The 26,789-nt window shown below is 36.8% G+C and overlaps 4 protein-coding genes across 9 annotated transcripts in view; 2 read left to right on the top strand and 2 right to left on the bottom strand.

Annotated features, from left to right (window-relative positions):
• Positions 1–2,876: 2,876 nt before the first annotated feature.
• LOC127812915 (uncharacterized protein At4g33100) lies at positions 2,877–15,823 on the top strand. Of its 2 annotated transcripts, none has more exons than XM_052353491.1 (4): positions 2,877–3,071; positions 3,201–3,285; positions 3,440–3,563; positions 15,499–15,823. In XM_052353491.1, exons 1-3 carry the CDS (start codon positions 2,968–2,970, stop codon positions 3,542–3,544), a joined length of 294 nt encoding a protein of 97 aa, XP_052209451.1. In that variant the 5' UTR covers positions 2,877–2,967; the 3' UTR covers positions 3,545–3,563; positions 15,499–15,823. The 2 variants fall into 2 exon arrangements, with proteins under 2 accessions (XP_052209451.1, XP_052209452.1); XM_052353492.1 differs by having other exon boundaries at positions 15,485–15,823.
• Positions 15,796–26,789, bottom strand: part of LOC127812909 ((S)-coclaurine N-methyltransferase-like) — a 72,716-nt gene continuing 61,722 nt past the window's right edge. Inside the window, exons 1-10 of one of the 5 annotated variants that reach the window (XM_052353482.1) lie at positions 18,886–19,026; positions 18,559–18,645; positions 18,343–18,425; positions 18,090–18,198; positions 17,385–17,609; positions 17,046–17,145; positions 16,845–16,955; positions 16,666–16,749; positions 16,453–16,511; positions 15,796–16,282 (exon numbers count right to left, since the gene is read on the bottom strand). In XM_052353482.1, the coding sequence (XP_052209442.1) occupies positions 16,090–16,282; positions 16,453–16,511; positions 16,666–16,749; positions 16,845–16,955; positions 17,046–17,145; positions 17,385–17,609; positions 18,090–18,198; positions 18,343–18,364 (903 nt within the window). In that variant the 5' untranslated portion in view covers positions 18,365–18,425; positions 18,559–18,645; positions 18,886–19,026 and the 3' untranslated portion in view covers positions 15,796–16,089. The other 4 variants (XM_052353484.1, XM_052353480.1, XM_052353481.1 and 1 more) reach the window with 4 other exon arrangements.
• LOC127812901 (protein PLASTID MOVEMENT IMPAIRED 1-RELATED 2-like) lies at positions 20,000–24,035 on the top strand. The gene is made up of 2 exons (XM_052353461.1): positions 20,000–20,259; positions 21,875–24,035. Exon 2 carries the CDS (start codon positions 21,895–21,897, stop codon positions 23,761–23,763), a length of 1,869 nt encoding a protein of 622 aa, XP_052209421.1. The 5' UTR covers positions 20,000–20,259; positions 21,875–21,894; the 3' UTR covers positions 23,764–24,035.
• Positions 24,156–24,845, bottom strand: LOC127812914 (17.3 kDa class II heat shock protein-like). The gene has a single exon (XM_052353490.1). The coding sequence runs from the start codon at positions 24,785–24,787 to the stop codon at positions 24,293–24,295; it is 495 nt and encodes a 164-aa protein (XP_052209450.1). The 5' UTR covers positions 24,788–24,845; the 3' UTR covers positions 24,156–24,292.

Genomic DNA, 26,789 nt, shown 5'->3' with positions numbered 1-26,789 from the left:
CATCATATGATTTGTTTATCTTTTCTCATTGAAACATTTTAATAAGATAAATTAAACTACATTTTATTTCCTTTATTTTCATTTTTTTTATTTATAAACCTTTCATTCCTCTCCCTCTAAAATTTTCAAAAATAGCCTTAACTTTGATATACTAACTAGTGTTAATCTCGTGCATAAAGATATAATTAAAATAAATTTAAAAATAAACTTGTTATTTTAAATCATTCTAACAAAACCGATAATTACATTATTTTTATTTTGATACTTAATTTTTTTTATCAAAATTTAAGTTCAATTAATTATTCACTATTTAATGTACTAACACATTACACATTTAATTCAATGTATCACCATTCAATGTGCTAAATAATAATTAACATATTAAGTAAATTGTCACATCTTCTCACTTTTCCTTTTATATGATTCTTTGTATTTAACATTTTATTTGTCGGTAACTTCTCCAATTATATATTTAATAAAATTAAAAAAAAAATATCAGTTATAAAAGTATAAATAATTGCATAATCGACTTTATACTTACCAAACAATTTATATTGATCAAGTTGAACTACATTTAAAATATTAGCAAATGACCTAAAATTTTGTATTGAAATTAATTTATGCAATGATAACAAAACATTAAAAATATGCATTTTGACTTATTTTTCTTTCACAATGTATTCATTTTTTTTCATGATATTGAAAATATGATATATTAAATCTTAATTAGTATTGAAAAATCTATGCATTAGTCTTGAATATGTGATATCTTAAATCTTAATTAGTATTGAAAGCTCATGCATTAATCTTACATTAAGGTAAAATTATTTATTATATTACATATTTATTTATAAATTTGTAATAAATATAAATTAAAACTCCTAAACGTGATAAAACATGAGTTTTCCAATGTTAATTAAAAATTTCATTGAAATTTTTAATTTATGATCTTGAAATTTAATTCATGCAACAATAACAAAACTTTGAAACTATGGATTTGGACTTATTTTTCTTTTATTATGCATTAATTTTATTTCATAATTTTGAAAATGTGATATTTTAAATCTTAATTAGTATTAAAAAAACTCATGCATTAGTTCTTAAAATGAAGGAAAAACAGTTCATATTTTCAGAACCATGAAAGAAAACTAATGCATAATTACTAATTTATTTAACTTTGCAAATTTTTCCACTGATTACTACCATGCAATGCATGAGTTTGTGGTAGGTTCATCAATACTAATTAAGATATATTACATTTTCAAGACTAATACATGGTTTTTCAATACTCATATATTTATAAATAAATATAATATAATAAATAATTTTATTTTAATAATTAATTATTCACTATATTTAATTTAATGCAAGTTTTAGAAAAAAAAAGATCAGCATTGATTTCCAATCCTACTTTATACTATTAAAATTTAATTTATGTAATAATAACAAAATCTTAAATATTAATTAACATTGAAAAATTCATGCATTTGATTACCTTAATATAATAAATGATTTTCTTATAATTATTAAAGTAAAATTAATAATTAATTAATCACTACCCTTTTTTTGATGCAAGTTTTGAAGAAAAAACTAATTTACAATTTATGGTCGCTTGATAGAATATTTATAATTTTTTTATTTATTATATTATATTTACTTATAAATAAATATTATAAAATTTATAATATATTTTTCAAAGACGTTCATTAATTTTATTTATTATATTGTATTAATTTATAAATTTTATAAATATAAATTAAAAATCTTAAATGTGAGGGAAAATGAATTTTTCAATGCATGGATTTTTTTAATGATAACAAAATATTAAAAATATGGATTTTGATTTCTTCTATAATCTTGAAAATATGATACCTTAAATATTAATTAGTATTAAAAAACTCAAATATTTGACTATCTTAAATAAATTTTTATGAATTTGTTAAGGTATTACATTTTCAAGATTATAATTATCACTTGACAAAATACTTTTGCTGACTATCCTAGTTTAACATATTAATATAGGATTTTGTACGAATGGACGATATAACAAAAAATATTTATTTTTCATTAATTAATAGTATTAGAAAATTTGTGCAAATTTTATTAAAATTTTAGAGATAAAAAACAGTTTAACAGATTAATTTTTGGAAGGAACAAATATTTACAAACTATTATAGTTTATTTAATATCTTATATAAAGAAAATATAAGATTTTATATAAATGAATGATTTTTTATGATTTAATTAATAATTTAAGTTGTCTGTTCATATTTTTCAGAAATAATATATATTTTTGATTGATTGATGAATTAATTAATGAGAAGATATGACATAAAATATGGACTTTGATTAATTAATAATATTGGAAAACTCATGCAAATTTTAGAGACAAAAAATAGTTTGCTAGATTTTTGAAAGAAAAAAATGTTCACAAACTATTATACTTTAATATATTATATTATAAAGATATAGATATGTATTAATCTATGAAACATATTAAATTATTAATTTCATGAATTTTTTAACGAGAAATTGTGTAAGTCAACTTTGTATAATAAATATCTTATTTTTATATATATAAAGATAAAGATATTTATGTTTCAATATTCTTATTCAGTAGAAATTATATTTTTATTTTTTTTATATAATCATTTAAATTTGTTATTGTTTTAATTATATTTTTAGATTTATATTTTTAGATTAATTTAATTATAATTTATTATTTTATTTTTTTTGTATGCATAAAAATATAAGAATTAAAATAATTTAAAAATATAAATTTAATATATTAAAAATTACGAAAAATTCGAATTAATGTACAGGAAAAAATTGAAGTACAAAGTCAATGTTTATTCATTTGTTTTCAGAATAGAAAAATGAGGTTAGGAGGTCGAAAATGAGTTAGAAAGGAACATTGAAGAAGAGCGGCGGCGGCGGTTGGGAGTCGAATGGTGTGGAATTTTGGTAATGGGAGGAGGAGGGATCAACAAGAGGGAGAAAAGAGGTTCTTCACCATCGTCCACATCGCCCTGTGCCGAGCTTAGAGACGCTTACCACAACTGCTTCAACAGGTCAGGTCGTCCTCAATCCCCCTTATTATTCATCTTACTCCTCTTTCTGCGTTATTTTTTGTTCACTTATGGCACAATAAGATGGTTTTTTGGGGAAGGGTGGTTTTGATAATGCTTACGAATGAACAGGTGGTATTCGGAGAAGTTTGTGAAGGGTCACTGGAATAAACAGGAGTGCCTTTCCGAGTGGCAGAAATACAGAGATTGCCTCTCGGCATGCCCCCTTTTCCATCAATTTTTTCGCATAATTTTTTGTTCTTTCTCACAGTTCATCATTATCTCCTGTTTCAATTGCTAAACGACTATAGAGTTGAGAGCTTGTTCTTAGATTGCTCGCCCCTTTGTTTTCATTTTTCTCTTGTTTTCAGCAACATTTGGAAGATAAGCATCTGAGCCGGTTCTTAGAGACCGATGGTGTTGCTGATTTGACTGATCAGGCTGATTCTCAAAATCCCAATGCTGCCTTCAAATGATTCGCGTTGCACATAATCTGTGAGTTATGATTCAAGTTGATTGATTGACTGATTACCCCCAATTACTTTTCCTGTAAATGTAGAATAATCACTAACATTAGGGCGTTGGCCTTCCTAAAGCATGGATTTTTAGTTGAACTGTATTCTGCCCTTCTTTCTTTCTTTTTGCTGAAAGACAAGATTTATTCAAATGGATGAGAAGATACATCAATCGAATTACATGCCTCCTTTTCAGCCAATTTTAGAGCTACATCAGGTAAAACAAAAAACTGGTTTGAGGCTGAAGAAAATACAAGATTTGCTAGAAAATGAGCAAGTCCATTGGCTTCTCTATGTGTAAAATAAACAAATTTTTGTGCTACATCATGTATTCTGCTCTTTTATGTGATTAAATTCTATAGTACTGAGGGGCATTAAGCGGGTGTGACAAATTCTGTAGGTAATAGAGCAAACAAATTTAGAAACAAGGTTATAAAGAAAACCAGTGATCATCTTTGCTGTATGACACATAATGCTTGGCAATAAAGCAGCAAAATGTACAAAGTATGAGTGTCACAAAGACGGGATTGTTCATAAAGGTTAGAGTGGCTCCTATCGAAGATAAAATGTATAAGATACAACTACGATGGTTTGGTTATATGAGAAAAAGATCAATAGGCTCTTATGAAAATAGTGGGAATGGAAAAGTGTTTAACAAAAGAAGTAGAGAAAGACCATGAAAAGCTTGGTGGAGACTCTTAAATATGATATGAGAGGATAAGATCATAAATAGAAACAAATAGCAAGCTAGAATTCATGTACGAATGAAATATATTGTGATTAAGACTTGAAATGTTGTTGTTGTAGTATTTTACATTTACTTAAAACAAAAAGCACAGTAATTGTAAATAAGGAAGCTGTCATGATCCTATGAGCAATAAAGGGGTATTATTGTAATAGGGTATAATAGTTTGTTAGGGATATTTTAGCAAGTAGTTAGAAGCATATGGGAGCATGTGCTAGGCTGTTAGAAGGCAAATATGCCTATATAAGGTTGTTGTAATGGGTTTGTTTCTTAATCCAGTGTTGTACTTAGAACCGTCACAAATCCAGCCTACTATCCCTCCAAGAACTCACCGATCACACCCCAGAAAATAAGCCACACGGTACTCGATAGAAACAACAAGAAAGAGAATACAAAACAGCAACAAATCACACAAGAGACACAAGATTTTGTCTTGGTCTTGGGCGCCACGAAAACCTTCACTATCTTGAATCCTTACAGCGATTACATGCACTAGAAAATTACCCATCTTTCTCTCAGTCTAAAACCCTAGACTAAATAGAGAAGAACACCCCAAGAGAACATACAAAATAACCATTCTCTCGGCCTAGCACATTCTTGCTCAACCCTCTCAAGATACCCCACTATTTTCATAATGATTTCCGAGCCCTCCCAAGCCCCTATTTATAAAACATAAGGGCGGGCAGGACAGTTACAACCAACTGCCCATCCTGACCGAAATAAACCCCTTCCTGTCAGCTTAAAACAAACTAACAACCACTTATTACAATATGAAAATATGCTAATAGATTTCAATAAGAAAAACTACTAAATACAGAAACTAATATAAGACAAATGACTTCACAATTCTCCACCCATTTGAATTAGATTCACTGCACTTTAGCTCCCTGCAGCCCTGCTCCACCTTCAATTATGATCTGGAATAATATTCAGCTTCAGCAGCTTGATATGTTGCTAAAGTTTAGAAACTAGAACAGCCTTAGTAAACATATCTGCAACATTATTTTCACCTGTAACTTTGGTTAGATCAACAAGTTTATTTTCAATGATATCCCTAATAAAATGATACCGAATGTCTATGTGTTTTGTCCTTTCATGGTGAGCCTGATTCTTTGATAAATGTATAACACTTTGACTATCACACATCAAAGTGACTTTAACCTCTAAACCTAGAAGCTCTCCTACTAGCCCTCTAAGCCACATAGCCTCTTTAATTGCATCAACAATTGCTATATATTAAGCCTCGGTAGTGGATAAAGCTACTGCATGTTGGAGGCTAGACATCCAACTAATAGAGGAATTCCACAACTTAAAAACATAACCAGTTGTGGACCTACGCTTATCAAGATCAGCAGCATAATCTGCATCCGAGAAGCCTAGAATGCTAGGATTTTCTCCTATCTTAGCTCCACCATAGGACAATACATTCTTGCTTGTGCCCCTTAGGTATCTAAGCATCCATTTTACAGCCATCCAATGGGGTCTACCTGGGTTTGCCATGAAGTGGCTGACTGCACTCATTGCATGAGCTAGATCAGGGCGAGTACAAACCATACCATACATCAGGCTGCTAACAGCACTTGAGTATGGGATTTTATCCATTTCCTTTTTCTCAACCTCATCTTCAGGGGACTGCTTTGAAGATAGCTTAAAATGAGGTGCAAATGGCATTCTCACTGGCTTTGAATCAGCCATACCAAACCTAGAAAACAGCTTTTCTATATAGGATTTTTGAGATAAGAATATTTTTCTATGCTGTCTATCCCTAGAGATTTCCATCCCTAGAATTTTTCTAGCCTCACCTATCTCCTTCATTTCAAACTCAGCTTTTAATTTCTGCTTAAGTTGCTGAATTTCTCTAAGGGATTGACTTGCAATAAGCATGTCATCCACATATAGCAGTAAATATATAGAAATGCTAGGAGATATGTGCTTAAGATGCACACAACAGTCATAGGAGCATCTTGAATATCCTTGGCCTATCATAACAGTATCAAATCGGCGATACTATTGCCTAGGAGATTGTTTGAGCCCATAGAGAGACTTTTTGAGCAAACAAACTTTCTCCACCTTATCCTTAACTTCAAAACTTCTAGGTTGGTTCATATATATCTTCTCCTCCAACTCTCCATGAAGGAAAGCTGTAGTAACATCCATCTTCTCCAAATTCAAGTCCAATTGAGCAGTGATGGCTAGCAACACCCTTATTGATGTATGCCTTACAACTGGGGAGAAAACTTCATTGTAATCGACCCCTTGGACTTGAGTAAACCCTCTAGCAACTAGCCTAGCTTTGAATCTAAGCTTAGAATTTTCACCAGTCCCTTCTTTTATTTTGTACAGCCATTTACAGCTGACAATTCTTTTCCCTTTTGGTTTCTCTACCAATTCCCAGGTTTGGTTTTTCTTAAGGGAAGATATTTCTGATTTCATGGCTTCTATCCATTTTTGGGAATCCTTGGATGCTATAGCTTGGCCATAGGATTGAGGTTCTTCTACAGAAATTTCAGAGGCACAATTTAGAGCATAAGCTACTAAATCTAAGTAGCCAAACCTTAGAGGTGGCCTGCGGACTCTAGGCTGCCTATCTCTAGCCACACTATACCTATTTGGGTTTGGCTGATCACCAATGCTGGAGTCAGCATCACTGTCAACCTCTTCTTCCTCATATTTAGAGGTTTCAGCATCTTGCTCTTCCTCTTGGACCTGAGCATTTTAGTTCAGATCTGGTTCAGGCTCTATTTCATTTATTCCAGACTCTATTCCTTGAATATCTACCTTCATAGAGTCCTTCTTTCCATCTAGATCCTTTTGGGTTTCATCACTTCTAAGATTTATGGAAGATGTTTCATCAAATGTCACATCCCTTGTGATTATGGTCCTAGGTCCTTCTTGTTCAAGGTTCCATAGTTTATATCCCTTCACACCGGTTGGGTAACCTAAAAAGAGACATTTCTTAGCCCTAGGTTCAAGCTTGCCTTGCTTCACATGAGCATAGGCTAAGCACCCAAATACCCTAAGATGGGCAAGACTAGGCTTATGGCCTGTCCATTTCTCATAAGGGGTTTGCAAATCTCTGGCTTTAGATGGGGTTCTGTTGAGGATATGGGCTGCAGTGGACACTACTTCTCCCCAGAAATTTTTTGGCAAATGTGCATGAAACAACATGCATCTTACCCTTTCTAAAATGGTCCGGTTCATCCTCTCAGCCACCCCATTTTGCTGGGGATTTCCAGGCGCTATTAAGTGCCTAATTATGCTATTTTCATTGCACATTTCACTGAATTCCTTATTGCAGAATTCCAGCCCATTATCTGTCCTAATGGCTTTAATTTTCTTGCCCATTTGAGCCTCTACCATTGTCTTCCAATTTCTAAAGGTCCCATAAGTTTGATCTTTAGTTTTTAGTACATAAACCCACAACATTCTAGAATAGTCATCTATGATAGAAAGGAAATATCTAGAGTCTCCATGGGTTGGGGTTTGGGCTGGCCCCCACAAATCCGAGTGAATGTAATCTAAGATAGACTTAGATGAGTGAATGACAGTCTTATTAAACCTAAGTTTTGCTGCCTTTCCATAAATGCAAGACTCACATTTGGACAAAATCGAGACTTGGCTATTTTCTAGAATCCCTTGCTTGGCTAACTCCTTGAGCCCTCGCTCACTTATGTGTGACATCCTTAGATGCCACAACTTTGCCAAATCTAGGGATTTACCATCATTGCTGCAGCCTCACCACTTAAAGTAGAGGTTTGCAAGATATAAATGCCATTTTGTAGTTTGGCCTTCATGCAGACAAGTGACCCCTTGGTCACTGTTATGGCTCTAGTCTCTCCTTTGAACTTTAGGCCATTTCTGTCCAATTCTCCAAGGAAAACCAAGTTCCTCTTGAGATCGGGCACATGCCTGACTGCTGTGAGAGTCATAATAGTGCCATCATTCATCCTTAGCCTCACTTCACCCATTCCTATTACCCTACACTCATGGTCATTTTCCAGCAAGACCTTACCCCCATTGATTTCTCTATAGTTTTGTATCAAAAACCTTCCTAGGGGTCATGTGGTATGAACAGCTTGAATCCATCGCCCAATCATCATTACCAGCCATTTCAGTGACAGTTAATGCTTCTGAACTATCATACCCAAGGTCAACTAAATTTGCTCCACCATCGGATGATTTCTTTTCAGCCATGTCTTTCTTTCTTTTAGGGCAATATCTCTTGATATGCCCTTCCTCCTGGCAGTAGTAACATTTAATAGGGCCCTTACCATTTCTAGACTTTGATCTAGACTTTCCCCTTTTCCCTTTTGAGTCCTTCTTAGTACTCCTTGACCTTACGGTTAGGGCATCACTAGGGGTGGATTTTACATCCATTTTTATTCTCAATTCCTTAGAGTTTAAGGCTCCTATTACATCTTCTAAGGATAGCTTGTCCCTGCCATGTTGTAGAATGTCTACAAAGTTTTCATAAGACTCAGGCAATGAATAAAGAAGAACTAGGGTTCTATCTTCATCCTCATAGTTTACTCCTATATTCTCTAAGTCAAGGCATAGCTTATTGAATTCATCTAGATGTTCTTGGAGTTTTTGATTTTCTTGCGTCTTATATGTGAAGAATTTGGCCTTCAAATACAGCTTGTTGGATAAAGTTTTCTTTAGGTAAAGAGACTCTAATTTATTCCAAACTTTCAGGGCTGTTTTAAGTTTTGATACTTCTCGGAGAACTTTGTCTCCAAGACTCAAGATAAGCATGCTGTATGCTTTCTTGTTGATTTCCTTATCCTCTAAGGATATAGATTTTGGGTCCTTACCTTTAGAGCTTCCCCCTGCAGTTACCTCTTGTTCGATTGCTTTCTCCAATCCAAAACTGCACAGCAGTGCTTCCATTTTGATTCGCCAGAGACCAAAATCATTGTTGCTGTTGAACTTCTCCACATCATATCGAGTGGCCGATGAGGGCGCCATGGACGTCTACCAAAGATGGCTTTGGTTTCTTGAGAATCTTGAAAAAATCTTGATAGGATTGCTGGAGCTAATACCCGGCACTCTGATACCAAATTGTTGTACTTAGAACCACCACAAATCCAGCCTATTATCCCTCCAAGAACTCACCGATTACACCCCAGAAAATAAGCCACATAGTACTCGATAGAAACAACAAGAAAGAGAATACAAAACAGCAACAAATCACACAAGAGACGCAAGATTTTATCCTGGTTCAGTCTCATAAATGAGACCTACATCCAGACTGCCTTGGGCACCATGAAAACCTTCATTATCTTGAATCCTTATAGCGATTACATGCACTAGAAAATTACCCCTCTTTCCTTCAGTCTAAAACCCTAGACTAAATAGAGAAGAACACCCCAAGAGAACATACAAAATAACCCTTCTCTCGGCCTAGCACATTCTCGCTCAACCCTCTCAAGATATCCCATTGTTTATATAATGATTTCCGAGCCCTCCCAAGCCCCTATTTATAAAACATAAGGGCGGGCAGGATAGTTACAACCAACTGCCCATCCTGACCGAAATAAATCCCTTCCGGTCAGCTTAAAACAAACTAACAACCATTTATTACAATATGAAAATATGCTAACAGATTTCAATAAGAAAAACTACTAAATACAAAAACTAATCTAAGACAAATGACTTCACATTCAGAAATTAAAGAATTGAATCTGTTTTCTCCTCCTCTAGATTCTCTCCCATTTCTTGATCTTCATCTCCTTCTCTTCTGTTCTTCTAATCCCCCTAACACTTCTTCTAATCTCTCCATCATTCTCCTATAATTTCCTTCTGTTCTTGGCCTTAGCTAAATCGGATTCTTTCGATTTCCAAATTGATCTTAGGTTAAGCCCTAGGTTCATGACAAATTGGTATCAGAGCAGTCGTTCTTCGGCTGTGAGTTTTGAAATTCAACAATTGTCCTTGTCCGATTCGATTATGAAGTAATCAAGCCGATTCGAAGCAGAGCAGTACTTTTTCGGTTGTGGTTCATACAATTGTGGGTAAATTGATTCCAATGACTTTTGTTGGAATTGATGTAGCAGTGAATTCCGCGAGTGGTGTAGAGAAATGGTTGGTGATTGGGTAAGCAGAAGACAAGTTGCGAGAGCTCCATTGGAGTGACGATGTGGGTGAGGAAGGTTGTCATAGCCAGGTCAAGCAGAGCCAGTGATTCTGGAGGCTACGGCGATCGCGATTGGATCTCGTGGACTGGCCGAATCAAGGCAATTGCATTTGGGATTCCAAGTATTAGCGGTTAGGTAGGTGTTGCGATTTGATCTCGAGAGTGACACAATACAGTGGGTTGGACTCAAGAGTGTCGTGATACAGTGGGTGTAGTGATTGGAGTAGCAGTGACTTCTAGTGATTTTTGGAATCAGAAGCGATTGCAAATTGGGGCTATAACTCAGGCAGTCATCAGCCTTACCCAGACCTCCGGGCGAACCAATTGAACATCAACCCGATCGGAATCACCAACCAATCGGGTTGGGAAGGATTCAAGTAACGGAAAGAAGCAGTTAATTCCGATTTGACCTTGAAGATATCAGAGATTGAATCGGGGGGTTAGATGGGTGAAGGCAAAAAGGACCCAGGTAACTTCGACGGGCATTTTGGAGTGACTAGGTCTGGGTTGCTTAGTCAGTAATTTTCGACCTCAGGAGGCAAGGAAGAGTAGACGGTGATCTTTGGTTCGATGGTGGTCCTCAACAGTGATTCTTGACGGTGATAGATCTGATCCTTGAAGGTGATTTTTAGTTCGGCTCGAAGGCAACGAAGGGAGGGTGGTTCACGACCATTGAAGTGCGATGGTTGAGGCGAGCGTGAGTCTGTCGGAGGTGAAGCGGATGACCCAGAGAGTTGCGACCAGACTGGAAGACCATTTTGACCTAGACCGATAAGCTTCCTACAGGTGCGACTGTGGTGTTGTGGTTTGATTGGAATTCCGACTGGAGTTTTGTGGGTGTTGCCTCTTTGATCGGAAGGCACTGTGTTACGGTTTTGGTTGCCTTTCGACTCGTGCTGGTGAAGCAACTGGGGTGTCACAACGAGCTTTCCACCTTGATCGGAAGGAGATTTCAACCATTCTGGAGAGCCAATTCAGAGCAGAACCAGATTCGAGGCCAGGCGATTGTGAATTGGAAGGCACAGCAGGCCGGTGTTTTCAACGGTGATTCTAGCAAGTATTGGGTATTATTGTAGCAAGCGAGACAGGATATTTAGTAGCCTTAGGCGACTCTTGAAGGCCGATCAAGTTGTAACGTGCCATTTATTCCAGTCCTAACATAGGATTGACTCTGAAGCAGAACAATGGATGCAATTTGCCACTTATTGGATCAATTTTAGAGGTGATTGAGTAAGGCAGTTTCAGAAGAGAAGTGTGAGGATTTAGGATGGACAACGCTCTTAATTCTTGGCTTGTGTCTCGTTCTACCAGTGAAAGTTCTGCCAAGGTAGGTAATGCGCACATGAGGCCATGGGAGACTCAATTGCAGCAGAATAAGGCTGCATTTTCAGTAGAATGTCTTGCTTGTGGAGCCTTGGGAAGCAGTGCACACATGAGAAAGTCAGAGCCTCAATTGCAACAGAAGAATGTTTCATTTTCAATTGGAATGGAGCCTCAATGGTAGCTAAAGAAGGCTGCATTTTCAGTTGGCAGCAACATGGATAAGGAGCAGTGTAGCCAGAATAATCAAACATGGGGAAAGAAGTTTGAGAATGAGTCTAGCCGAAGGGACAAAGGAACAAGCAGTGGGATTCATGAAGAATGCAAGGAATTCGGTCGAATGTTTCGCGAGAAGCTGCAGGAGTTTGCAATGATACTGACTAAGAAGTATTATTACAACTTCCCCGCAGAATACTTCGATGATTATCGAGGAAGTTTTTGTTATTGTTTTGCCTAAAGTAATTACATGCTGGATTTATTGAAGAAATCAGGAAGAAATAATGATGATTTGGCAGCAGTTAGTTAATAGGACATAAATGTAACTAATTGTTTTATTAAGGGTAGATTTGACTTTTATAAAGTTAGTTATTTCCCTTAGATATTTCCGCCTCCCTTCGTCTATAAATAGAAGGGTGCGGAGGCCAATTTTCATCATCATTCATTTCATATCTTTTATTCCCTGGGTTCGGATACAGTGAGAGACGAGATTAAGAGCTGTGTGATTCTAGTTCTTGTTGTCTTCATTAGAGTATTGTATTCGAGAGGCAAGGTGGAGTGAAAGAGGGGTATTCTTGTACTGGTTTCTGATTTGTTTCTAGTGGATTGATTGCTTCTTGGATTGCTGGATGTAGTGCCATGTAAATGGCATGAACCAGGGTATATCTTGTGTGTTGCAATCTGGTTTGGTTTCTCTACTTTTAATTCTGTTTTTATTTTCTACTTTCAATATTCAATGTTGGTTTGAAGTCGGTGAGATTCTTGAGTGATTCTTGAGAGATCATAGTCTCGGTTTTAACAGTTTTAACAATGAGCAATTCCTTAAAGTGGAGCAACTGAAAGAGGACAGCCTTGCTGAAAGTAAATCCTTGGTGTACTTCAGCGACCAACAATTAAAAGTATTTCCACTTGAGGAGGCCCTTATTGAAGATATGGAAGAGTCTAAACATATTGCTCCCTTTGTCTTAGCTGTGGAGAGAGCTAAGGAGTACATGGAAGAAGAGAGTGAGGAAAAGGAATTGGAGGATGACACTCAGTCAGTTGGCAGCCTCTCTCAAGACTCTTACTAATGCTGAGACACTTGATGCTATTGATCTCTGGAAGCAGCAGAAGAAGGAGCCAGAAAAGCCTCTTCACCAAGTACATGAGGAGATTGGGGTTGGCCACACTTTACAAGAACAAGAAGTTGATGATTCCGGTGATGCACAGCCTAATCTAGCTATAAATCATGTTAGGGAAGAAGGCCAAGTTGGAGGCCAGGTGTCAGTGGTCGAGAAATCGTTGGCTGAAATTGAAGTGGCAGCAACTCCTAATGTTAATGCTCACAAACAGCCTTGGTGTGAGTACTCAAGGCAAGTCTACAATCCTCCATTGCTGCATTTCGAGGTTGTTGTTGATATTTTTGCAGCAGAGCATGGCTGTGGGTTGAATGGGGATACAATAACAACAACTATGGCTGTAGATTTGCTCTCTTTGTATTGGATGGTAATGAAGTACTAACGGAAGTCATGAACATGGATAGTCCTTCCATTGGACTCCAAGGTTCAGCTACTAGCTATGTCAATCCGGAAGTGGCTGATCATGTCCATAGATTGGAGACCAAGCTTGATTGGATAGCTATTACCGGGGGTGGTTGTATTGGGCTGGAACTTGATGAAGTTTTTCCTATTGAAGTTATGGGCCAATTTATACTTGGAATTGATCTTGAAAACCTAAGAATGAAGAGACCTAGAAGTAGAAAGAAAGAAAGGAGGATGATCCACATAAAGAAGGTTGGAATTGGATGAAGAGCAATGGCTACTTGCGGTAAGTTCTTGGGGACAAGAACTCTCTCAAGAAGGGGAGAATTGTCATGACTCTCTGAGCAATAAAGGGGTATTATTGTAATAGGGTATAATAGTTTGTTAGGAATATTTTAGCAAGTGGTTAGAAGCACATGAGAGCATGTGCTAGGCTGTTAGAAGGAAAATATGCCTATATAAGGTTGCTGTAATGGATTTGTTTCTCTGTCCATAAGTTAAAGAATTGAATCTCTTTTCTCCTCCTCCGGATTCTCTCCCCTTTCTTGATCTTCATCTCCTTCTCTTATGTTCTTTTAATCCCCCTAACACTTCTTCTAATATCTCCCTCATTCTTTCAAATTCCCCTCTAATTTCCTTCTGTTCTAGGCCTTAGCTGAATCGGATTCTTTCGATTCCCAAACTGATCCTAGGTTAAGCCCTAGGTTCATGACAGAAGCATCTCCCATTTGGATTTGATAAAATATCATGAATTCAAAATTCTTAAGAAGAAAAGGTTAAAATTTGCTTCCTAGTATGAATTTACAAACTGTTTACAGTTCAGCATCTTTCATCTTCAAGATAAGAGGTTGGGTGTTTCCAAAGGATTCATTAGAGATTGTTTTTAAGAGAAACCAATACTATCCAATGACAAACTGGGAAAATCATTTTCTTGTGCCTCCCCTTGTATGGGCCAATCTCCTAGACTTTTCAGAACCTTGACTATTAGATACACTAAATTTCCAAATACTTCTTTTAATTGTTCCATTATTGTTTCATTTATATTCTTTCATTCACAGTATGCTTTGGCATATCAAAATCAACTAGCGTCAACGATCAAGATCATGAGTTGTTTCTTACTAAAGTTTTTTTGCAGATATTAACACATTTACTAGTGCTCTACTCACATTATTCCTTGATTGTCAAGAACCAGTATTGGTGGGTAATTTTCATATTAATTTTTTCAAGAAATGCTTTCAAGGGCAGATTCCTTACAAGTTGCCTGAACAAAGGACCTTTAAGTTCCCATTAATGTGGGGGAAGGGCAGTAGATTATTCATAGGAGGGAAAGGGCAATCACAAGGCCTTCCTTTTTAGGTTCTGTGCCCCTTCTAGCTGAAACTATTCTTCTGATTGTCCAGGGCAATGCTAATTCCTCTAAAATGAGACTATACTAATTGTCTGAAAAATAAATCTTAATGTATGTATACAAGCTTCTACTAACAAAAATATCACCAAAAATTAATGTGCTTGTTGTGCATAATATATAACATAGATTAGATGATTTTAGAACTCGGGATGATCTTAGCTATGCATGTTGATTTCCCCCCTTAAATATATGCCACATCATATTGGAATATATTACAATGCGTGGAGACTTAAAAAAATAAATAAATAAATAAACAGGCATGGAAGCAATATGGATGCCAGTGAGGATACACAGGCAATCCCCCTGTACTTGAGATAGGAGTTGGATGGTGATAATAGCAGGCATATGCATTGTCCAACTTTGCCAACTTCCTTGTTTCAGATTTAGTTTCTCATTCCATTTGTTTTGTTTGACATTGTTTAGTTGCCATCTCGTCAAGGATACTTCTGTTATGAGACAGAAACACACACAAACCGTATATCCGGTGTGCAATTTGTAACATCTTTTTTGTTTTTGTTTATTTGAAAATATCCTCCGATAACTAAAATTTTTCCAGTTTTTCCTTGCTAGAGATGAATCGTCTATGGGCTCTTTCATGGGGGAACGGGTCATGTTGGAGGATTCATTGATGGCTGCCTATATCTGTCCTGCTAATGATACACATGGATCTTCATTGCTCCTTGGAAGTTTGAATGATGGATTTGATTTCATGAAGCTTTAATGATGGTTTCCATGACATTTGGGATTTGGAGTTTGAGGGAACCTAGGATATGGATGAATTTCAGTACTTCTCTACAACTTGATGATGCATTTCAGTTCTCTTAAAGACGGATTTCATCATGAATCTTCAATAAGGGATTTTGTGAATGGCTATAATCTTCACATTTTTATTTTCCATGGATAAAACTAACAAACATTGAGGCATATAATGTTTACAACATGAAGGCAATTGTGGAATTCTCTAATAAGTATACACTGTTGTTGGAAGGCATTTCAAGAAGCTACTAGGACATAACTGATGCCCCTAATTTTGCTTCCACCCTTATTGATCATTTGGTAGAACTGATCGTGAAACTTGAAAAACAGATAAATCCAGGTGGTAAAAGGGAGGCATATGATCAGCTTCGATTTGGAATCCAACAAACTGACATCATATGGGATTTATTTCTTCTTAAAAAGGAGATGCGCAACCATCCATTCTTCCCCATTGTTGTAGCCAAAGAGTTCTGCAACTGCGATGAAGAATGTTCTCCAGTAAACGGTCCACTTCACAGCAGAATCTTTGCCATAAGTTGACTCTATTATTGGCTTTATGGAACTCAAATTTTTGTCCATTCTTTTAAGCCACTCTTCGCTGCAAATCAATGTGCCCATTAGCATCTTGTTAAAATCTGAGATCCTCAGATACCATGATATATGTATATGTATATATATATATATATCCATGTATATGTGTATAACAGGAATATTCAAGCATAACTGAAGCAAATGTTCCAAGCAAATTTACATGATAGTACCGTTTACCTTGTCTTTGCATAATGCTTTCCATTCACGAGCCAATGATTGACTATAGAAACATTATCCTGCGCATTTGTCAATGTGAATAAACCAATGGTCGATAAGTTCATGCTAACTCAAATTCTTGCTTAAGCATGGTTATAGCTCTGACCGATTAGAAGTAGATTGTTCCTAGCATGCATTTGTTTTAATCTTTAAAGCTTGGGATCATGAACTCACCTGAAAATAAAGAAGCAGATTTGCTGAGGGCATTGTACCTCCGCTGAAGAAGTATCTAGTGATCCAGTCATCATCATTGACATCCTGCAAAACAACAGAAGCCAGCCACAAAGGTTTAAGATTGCCATGTTTAAAAGTTAGTTAGCAAAAAGAAATAAAATATTTCAAACAATTACTACCTCAAAGTGGTAAGCAAATGCTTTATGGCAGAAATGATGCACAAAAAGAAGGCTATCTTGTTTCATCCACGTGGATATCTTCTTAAGAAGATCATGGTAGTTCTTCATATGCTTTTTCAGAGGACAAAAGAGATATCAGAACTGCGTATATCCGCATTAAAAATCACGGAGTTACTCAAAGGAATGAAGACGTTAGCACACCTCAAACATTTCAATGGAAAGTATCCGGTCATAGGAAGCATCCATATCGAATGTGCTAATATCAGCAACAATGATGTCCAAATTCTGCAGCTGAAGATCCCTATGAAAGAGAAGATTGCATGGGACAGAATATAATTTGAGTAACTAGCATCGTGTAAAACTCACAAAGGCAAGTTCAAACAGGAAGTAATTGAATCATGGCTTTTTCCTTTTCATAATGAAATTAAATCTCAAAGGGGCCATTGATGCTTTGGGGGGAAACCAAAAGGTCCATTCTTCCAGAGTGCTATAGATGGGACCTAATGAAAGGTTTTGTAAGTACAATTTCAGGGAACATACCTGCACTGCTCCTCAATATACGCTTTCTGGGTTGTTGAATTGCAGATCCCCGTAACCTTGCAATTAGTATACTTCTTTGCAATGTATAAACAAAGTGAACCCCACCCACATCCAATATCGAGAACAGAGTGGCCATCTTTCAGATCCACTCTCTCACAGTACAACTCTAACATTGCTTCCTCAGCGTCCTCCAAGGTGCTTGATGCATTAGTGAAGTAACAACAGCTGCAATAACAAAAACATATACTAGGTCGATTCATAACTAAATCAGAGCTTACGGCTCTGATCACAATCTTTTTGCTTCAGATATTGTCACTCATCAATTATTTCCATAATCGCTGTTAAGTTAATTTAAATTCAAGCAGCTTATAGGGTAACAGTACAGAACTTAAACATGTTAAACTGAAGTTGTCCATTAAACTTAGATTGTTTGACCTTTGGGCATGAAATAATGAAACAACTGATGTGAAACTACTTTTCACTGAATTTGAATGTGCTTCCTCTTGCATAAATGCCTGTAAAGATAGTGCAGTTTCCAGTAAAGATGGGACTATTTGCAAACTCTAGCAAAGACCAAAGAGCATTTGAAAACAAAGTTAAACTTACACCTCATAGCTTCACCACATATATCATATTTTGCTAGTGAGTGATATAATACACACAAAGCGCAGAAGAAGAGAAGGTTTGAGAGTAGAAATTATTTGCCTGTATTTGAGATGCTTCCCAAGAACAAGCTTGAAAAAGGAGGTAGGCAGTTCATAATGTTGAGATTTTGGCTTATCAGTGTGGATGGCTATAGGCATTTCTCTCAAGGCTGCACGAGAGAAACAACTGATTAGCAGCAGAATTAAGAGTCAGAAAGAAGAACAGTCCTAAATTTACACGTTGCCCTTTTAGTAAATCCTAATTATGGCAAAATTGCTTCCCTAACAGGAGGACGGGAGGGATAAGACACCACCACACTCCTTGTGCTTTGCCATTTTGCAAACTGATGCCTTCAACTTGCTCAGAGAACAACCCACCGTGGAAAGGACTTTACTTCTACTTACCGAGAAAAAAAGAAAAGAAAAGAAAAGGACTTTTACATTTTTAAGGCATCCAATTGAATATGTTGTCTTACATCTAGAGAATATATAGTTATCATGTGAAAATGAGATTGAAAGATGGAATTTACAAAATTTTCAAGAGATGATTTAGCTGCTAAAAGTCTTCTTTGCTTTGAAGACAACCAACCAGTCAAGAAAAAGGGGGCAAGCAGGCACTGCCAAAAAGAAAGAGAAGCTGTAATTGATAATTTTAGATTTAGGCGTAACAAATCAAAACAATCGTTACAGCTACCTTAAACAAATGCAAAAATAATATGGGTTAGATCCCAAGCCCAAGCAGCCAGGAAAACAGAAACAAGCACAGATGCATTCGATCAAATCAATTATACGCACCCACTCACTCCTATATATGCAGAGAGAGAGAGAGAGAGTGAGAGAGAGAGAGAGAGAGATACAGTGAGCGAAGTGGAGAAGGTGAGAGAGCTGAAGGGGAGAGGAGGATTTGTAACTGGAGCGGAGACGGGCGGCCAAGAGCAGGCGAGTAAGCCTCCTTATCACTGCGTCGGGCAACAGGTTACGCTCCAGCGAAGCCAGCATCAGCCTCGCCGTCGCTTCGTACGGCACCTGCATTACCCCTTCCATCTCTCTCTGTGTGGAAGCTGTACCAACGGAGAACAAACTGACCAGAATTTCACTGTCCAAAGATATATCCTTTGTTTGAATTTTTATTATTAATTAATGTTTTGTCTTCTTATTTTATATATAATAATAAGTAATATAAAATATTAATATTTATAATTTATAAAATTCGATTTCCTCCTACTCTGGGAGAACGCATCAGGAAGGAGAAGGGACGCCTCTTGTTCTTTCCGATACCCACTCAGTTCACGTGTTTTTGCCAAATTTAATATTTTTATTTTTATATAAATTCTTAAACTTTTTATAATTTTAATTATACATATAAATTTATATTTTTAAATTAATTTAATTTTTTATTTTAATATTTTTTATATGATAACCTAAAATTTTTATTATTTCAATTATATTGTAGATCTATATTTTTGAATTAATTTAATTTTTATATTTTAATGATAATTTAATTTTTTTATTATTTTAATAATATTACTTGATTTATATTTTTTAATTAATTTAATTAATATATTTTAATATGAATAGAATATGATATGTATTTTGTCATTTCACTCTATTTATTTTTTTACACATAAAAATATTAAATTGATTTAAAAATATAAATTTAAAATAAAATTAAAATTATAAAAATTTAAATTTTTATAAAAAAATTATCAAAGTATAAAAGTTAATTTGATTATAAAAATTAAATTCAGTCATATAATTAAAATAATAATTTTTTGAAAATAATTACAAAAAAAATATAAAAATAGAGAGCAAAAATGTGGATCTAATTTTTACACAAATTTATAATAATTATACTTAAAATTAATAATAAATATACTCAACTATTATTAATTTTAAATAAAATAGCTGTAAATTTAAATGTTTTATTGGTCGCAGGTTCCAAAGCCGACGATATAATACAGCGTTTGCTGGCCAGCAGAGAGAGAGAGAGAGAGGTTGCTTCTTCTTCTTCTTATTCTTCTTCACCAACCAGCACCACACCGGCACGGGCACCCGCCAAGCATATTTGTTGTTTGTTTGGTGAGTACACCGAATAAACCCGCCGGTCAAGCATTCCGGCAACTCCCGCGCGCCTCTTCCGACCCATCTTTTCTCATCTCAACCCGATTTCTCCTTTTGGAGGGATAGCCAGAAGCGCGATTCATTATTCAATCCGTCCACTCTGCACATTGGTAACACTTCTCTTTCATTAATCTTCAATTTATTATGTGTAATCAACTGCTCGTCATTTGTGCAAGTGTTCCTCAATCTTTTTGGACAGTGTCTGTTTGATTCAACACATAATTTGATCCTGTTTTGTTCCTTAGAAACCCTAAGGAAAGCTGAAATGTCTTACTGATGCAATCTTCCTCTTCTAGGGCACGGTTTTGAGATTCTTGACCGTACTTTGTTTACTTAGCTGACACTCTATTCATTTTCCGAGGCACAGAGAAACTTTATTAGATGCACTAGTTTGTATCCAACTTATTGTCCCTAGATTTCTCGGCAACCAAACACAAGCTCTTGTTTTCTATTGGTTCCTTTGTTTTTCCCTTGTAGGGCAACTTCTTACTGTGACTCCTGTTTGATCTGTTGAATATTTAGATCACCTGCTCAAATGTATATGGTTTTCATCTTTAGAATCTGATCCTTGAACTTGTCATTGTATATCTGGTCTCCAAGAGCTTCCACTTCTCTTATATTCTGTTTGCTAACTTTAGAAACCCCCGGAAAGATGAATTTCATACTGCTGCTCAATCTTCAAATTCTTATACCCTTAATGAGAACAGCCATTTCAAATTCTTGACCCAACTTTGTTTAGTTTCTTGCAGTCCTAGATAGTTGTTCCCCGCCTTCATCTTTCGAGGCACAAATAAGCATTATTAGATGCCCTAGTTTGTATCGAGATCTATTTTCCCAAGATTTGCAAGCAACCAGACAGAAGTTTTGGAGTTGTTTTGTTGTGGAAAATGTTTTATATCTCCTATTTTCTATAGAAATTTGAAAAGCACGTTCAAATGTTAGAAATACAAAAAACCAATTTTCAATTTAAAAATTTGGAACATATGTTCAGAACAAAGAAAGAGGTTTTTCTTTCTGTAACTTGTGTTAGAGAAAGGGTTGGACATAGTTTTGGAAAAATTTCCAAATTATCAAGGAAAATTTGAATTTAAGAGTTCTCTGAGTTCAATTCATTTATGGAGAACCTTATTCTTCAAATCTGCATTTCTATTTAGATTTTTTTTTTGTATTTGAACAAGTTTCTAATTTTTCATTTTATGTTGAGTAAATTTCCGAAAAAACGGGGGCTATTTTCCACAACTAAATAGCCCATCTTTTCTATTGTCCCCCCCTTGTTGGACAACTTCGTACTGTAGTTGCTGTTTGATCTTTTTGCTAGGGCTACTTTCCTTGTTGGACAACTTCCCCCCCCCCCCCCCCCAATTGTTGGACAACTTCGTACTGTACTTGCTGCTTGATCTTTTTGCTGGGGCTATTTCCCTTGTTGGACAACTTCTACAACTAAATAGCCCATCTTCTTTTCTATTGCGCCCCCCCCCCCCCCCCCCCCCCCCCCCTTCCTGTTGGACAACTTCGTACTGTAGTTGCTGTTTGATTTTTTTGCTGGGGCTATTTCCCTTGTTGGGCAACTTCTACAACCAAATAGCCCATCTTCTTTTCTGTTGTGCCATCGTCCCCCCTTCTTGGACAATTCGTACTGTAGTTGCTGTTTGATCTTTCTGCTGGGGCTATTTCCCTTGTTGGACAAATTCTACAACTAATTAGCCCTCTCTTCTTTCTGTTCAGAAAACCTACTTGATGTGAAGATGATGCTGTCCAAACCTGAATCACGCAAGAGCAACGGTGGCCAAATGAGTCAGGGCCAGTTGTTGCATGATATTGAAGAAATAAGCAGAGCTCTTTATCTACATAAAACCCCTCGTAAAACTTTAATTGCACCATCTAATCACCAATCCAAGTTAAGCTTTGCTAATCAGCAAGTGTCACAGAAGGAAGAGAAATCATCAATATGGAATTGGAAGCCCCTAAAGGCTCTGTCCCACATCTGGAACCGTAGGTTCTCTTGTTGTTTCTTCCTCCATGTACATTCCATTGAAGGCATCCCGGCAAATTTCAATGATATTAGTTTACGTGTTCATTGGAAAAGGAAGGATGAGGTGCTAAGAACCTTGCCTGCTCGGGTTGATCACGGTGTGGCTGAATTTGAGGAGACTTTGATGCATAGGTGTTTTGTGCACGGGAGAAGAATTGTGCGCGATAATTCAGCAAAATATGATCCAAAGCTCTTTGTGCTTTATGCCACTGTGGTTGGTGCTTCTGGGCTTGATTTAGGGAAGCATTGGATTGATCTTACAAGGCTGCTTCCACTTACTTTCGAGGAGATGGAGAGGGAGGGGAGATCTGGGAAGTGGACAACCAGCTTTAAGCTCACAGGAAGAGCTGAAGGAGCCGTGCTGAATGTTAGCTTCGGGTTTTCAGTGATGGCGGATAATATGTTGGAATCGGGTGGCAGTAGGATTATTCCTAAGCTTCTGAAGGAGGGTACGCCGAGGATAAAGGATGGTGTACCAGATGTTGGCCAAGGCAGTGGCAGTGGCAGGCTACGAAGAGTTGGAAGTGTTCCAAATGGGTTAAACCGAAGTTTCCACCGTGCATCACCATCTTTAGACATGGAAATGCTCAACAAAACATTTCAGGGTGAAGAAGGTACGAAGCTAGGACCTTCAATAGCTTTTCTCTATCAGAAACTAGATGTGGCAAGATCAGGCACTACACAAGGGTTTAATATCTTTTGTGAACCAGGGGATCTGCTTAAACAGTATTTTACCCAGCCCTCAGATGACAATGTTGGAAAGGAGAGTGTTAATTCTGAGGCAAGTTTAGTTGAGCCGCCGGAGATGGAACTGCCCACAAAGGAGAAGTTGAACTGCCCACAAACAGAGACCAGTACGATTGAAATCATCGATGTGTCTGAACTCTTCAAGGATGATGAGACAGCTTTCTATGAGGAAATGGCATGTAATTCAACAGACCAAGTGTGCCATAATTTGCAAGATCCTCCTAAAGAAGACATCACATATGAAGGAGATGGTGTTTGCGCCGAATTCCAAGAATCAGCAGTGGAAGAGCTCGACCCCTTTTCACATTATCTGTCGATTTCAGAAGCAGGAGACGAACCAAGATTATCGTCGTCATCAGACGTAACCGAGCTTACAAAGCCTCGATCAGCCTACACAGCGGGGAAGCTGGTAAGGTCAATTAGTTTAGATGATGTCAGTGAGTCCATTGCTGATGATTTCTTAAAGAAGTTGGGGTTGGAGCAGAATGGCACTGAAAGCGAGCCTGATTCTCCCAGAGAGCTCCTTTTGAGACAGTTCGAAGAGGAGTCCTTGGGTTCAGGGAGCTTGGCTCTTCTTAACTTGGAAGAGGAAGAGAGTGTGGAATTTGGCGATGCCTCCGATGATATAGATGAGAGGACGAGGACGATGATTCAGCCCCTGAGAGGCAGAAGAAAGGCTAATCTTCTGGACTTGTTGGAGACTCACGAAGTTGGCATGAGAGAAGAGGGTGTGAATGAGAGGGCTTTCTGGGTTTCGCCTGTCGCTGGCTCCGGCGGATTTGGGAGTCCTATTTATCTTACCCCGGAAGAGCCATCGAAATTGTCATCTAGCTAGGTAGGGTTCAGGGTTTTCAAAATGAGCCAAGTAATCAATAATGGCAATGGGTTTGGTTGTTCAAGCTCGGATTGAGGATTGCTTGCTTGTGTAAAAATGAATTGACATGTACGAGGAAATGAGCCAAGTAATCAATAATGGCAATGGGTTTGGTTGTTCAAGCTCGGATTGAGGATTGCTTGCTTGTGTAAAAATGAATTGACATGTACGAGGAAATTATTAACTAGTTTCACAGGTGTGTGTGTATATATATATATATATATATATATATATAAGCATTACTATGATATGAGAGCAAGCTCCAAACGGGAGAGCACGTCGATACATGTTAATTCCATAAAGAAAACAGAAGAAACAGAAGCACACAACACAGAACAAAAAACACACAAAGATCAAACAAACAAGCAAACTCCAATCCACATCATCATTTATTCACAGGCACTAATACTAGAGGAGGCTACGGCCATGGAGACAGAGAGAGAAAGAGAGTGATGGAATGATGCTCATCGGAGTGCTGGTGGGGCTCAGCTCAGGCGACCTTGACCTCGATGGTCTTGGGCTTCTTGGGCTCCGGAGGGGGCAGCTTCTGGACAGTAACGGTGAGCACGCCGTCCTGGCAAACGGCGGAGATGGCGCCCGTGTTGGCGTTGTCCGGCAAGACGAACTTCCGCATGAACTTGCCGACCCTCCTCTCCATCCTAACGTACTTGGCGCCGTCCTTCTCCTCCTGCTCGCGCTTCCTCTCGCCGCTGATGAGCAGCACGTTGTCGTCCTCCACCTGGACCTTGATGTCGCCGGACTTGAGCCCCGGCATGTCCACGATGAACTGGTAGGAGTTGGGGTACTCCTTGACGTCGGCGGGGGTGGCGGCCATGGCCTTGGCGTCCCGGACGTAGGTGCGGGAAGCGACGTTGCCGGACTTGTCGCCGCCGGGGGCGTAGGTGTCGTCGGCGCCGGCAATGTCCATCATGTGGTGGAGAGTTTGGAGGATGGGGGAATCCCAGCCCATTAGCCTGACGTCCATGATTCTTCTCTTCTTCTTGTTGTTGCTGCTGGTTGGGGAAATATCTTAGAGATGATTGCTTCGATTGCTCGCGGATTAGGAGGGATGATTGGAACATATATAGAGACAGAGAAGGCCGAGGTGGAAGCTTCTGGAAAGTGGAAGTACGAAGCGGCGAAGCCCTTCTAGGAGTTTCTGCAAAGTTCATTGGGAGGACTGAGGAGTCGTCCAGAACATTCGCGTTCTGCCGCTAAGCTAATCGATTATTAGTAGAGTACGAATGTAATAATAATAATAATATAACGCCCATAATTATTTATTTATTTATTATTTAATTGAATATTTAGATTTGATATTTTTATTATAATAATAAATAATACAAGACATTAATAAAATATAAAATAGCATGATAAATGTTAAATAATAATATTTCAAATATGGCAAATGAATTGGAGTTTTACACTTGGGCTTTTACAATAATCAATTGATCAAATGCATTGTAGCATTGGTAAAAGGCATATGTATTTTTGAGAAACCAAAGGATTTGTTGGGTTACACAAACCAAAAGTGATTGCACACCGGCTGTTAAAAGATGATTCTCTAGTTTCATATTAATATTGTACGGCTAAATTCAATTTTATGTAAAAAAAAAAAAGTCTTATCATTTTTTTTAATATTAACTATTTAAGATGATTTAAAATAATGTGTGAATTATATACAAAATAAGTTTAAAAAAAAGAGAGAAGAAAAATAAGTCTTATGATTGTTCGATTGACTTCAGTTTGTTGGTAAGATCACTCGGTAAGGTTGTATTGTTTTAATCTCTGTTGTTGAATCGCCTAAGGCGTGAGAGATTTGGTGTAACTAATAGATCAAATTCTTAACTCAATCTTGAGATCGGTAGAACAGATTCTATACTTATTCTTGTATTTTGTTTCTGATTTCAGTTGATGTATTTGCAATACGTTTTTATTCTTGCTGTGATCTTGTAATCCGGTTGTAATCGAAAGCTATTAGTGGATTGACTAGAGGCGTAGCCTCTACCGTGAGTAGGATCTATTGATCCGAACACGTAAAAGTTTTATGTTCTTGTGTTCTTTCATTTTCTCGGTTTTATGCTTGTTCTTAGTTGGTTTGGCCGATTAAAACAGGGTTAATACATTAATAATTTTTGTTCTCGTTTCCCATCTTTGGTCAAGTCAAATAGAAGAATTGAGTCTCCCATTGATCATCGCCATTTTAATCAATCTCGATCCTTCTTCTTTACTTTGACCAACGACTCATAAATTTCGATTGACCCACACAATACTCGTTATCAACTTGTCTCTTACATTTATGCTACAATGATGGTCATGGTACAAGTGTTTATGACTTTTGAGTAATTTACAAATCAAAATGATTTATAATGTGTTTAAGTTAATTAGTATTTATTCAGTTTTTTTATTATCACCATAATTTTATTGAAACTTCTTACTTTTAATTAGTATTTATTCTCGTTTTTCTATTTCTTTTTGGCTCTCATGTCATTGCAAAATTGCCTTTAACATTCTCATCCAGAAGCCTGTGTAGGAAAAAAATGGATCAAGATACTGGAATTGACTTTTTGGGTATTAATTATTAAACAAGTATTGATATGAACATCATGATGATGCATTCACTGTTATAATAACTACTAAAATAAGTAGTTTGGGTATTAATTAACTTGTGCACCACAGAGCAGATGATGACTATTTTCAAATTCTGCTGGAGCCCGCCTGGAGTAGGTTGCGGTGGTCGTGGTGGTACAGGATGTGTAGAAAAATTGTGGTGGTGTATTAATAAATATGTCATAGTAATTTAAAGATTTTAAGGAACTAAAATTTGTTTTTCTTGTTCATCCTAAAATATAATGTGCAAGAGATCTAAATAAGCCTCTAAGATACAATGGAATAAAAAATAATATTTGTTAATGAACGTGCAATTTTCGAAAATAAACTCAAATACACAAAATTAATAACAAATACAACAAACTTTATATTCTAAT

Source organism: Diospyros lotus, chromosome 11 (genome assembly GCF_014633365.1).
Source record: "Diospyros lotus cultivar Yz01 chromosome 11, ASM1463336v1, whole genome shotgun sequence".
In the NCBI taxonomy this organism is placed as follows: domain Eukaryota; kingdom Viridiplantae; phylum Streptophyta; class Magnoliopsida; order Ericales; family Ebenaceae; genus Diospyros; species Diospyros lotus.
Note: the sequence above shows the minus strand (reverse complement) of the source record. Positions and strands in the feature narration are given on the sequence as shown.

Coding starts and splice junctions, on each gene's coding strand:
- LOC127812901 (XM_052353461.1), top strand. CDS start 21,895: ATGATGCTGTCCAAACCTGAATCACGCAAGAGCAACGGTGGCCAAATG.
- LOC127812915 (XM_052353491.1), top strand. CDS start 2,968: ATGGGAGGAGGAGGGATCAACAAGAGGGAGAAAAGAGGTTCTTCACCA. Junction 3,072..3,200: donor TACCACAACTGCTTCAACAG/GTCAGGTCGTCC, acceptor ACGAATGAACAG/GTGGTATTCGGAGAAGTTTG. Junction 3,286..3,439: donor AATACAGAGATTGCCTCTCG/GCATGCCCCCTT, acceptor TCTTGTTTTCAG/CAACATTTGGAAGATAAGCA.
- LOC127812914 (XM_052353490.1), bottom strand. CDS start 24,787: ATGGACGTCAGGCTAATGGGCTGGGATTCCCCCATCCTCCAAACTCTC.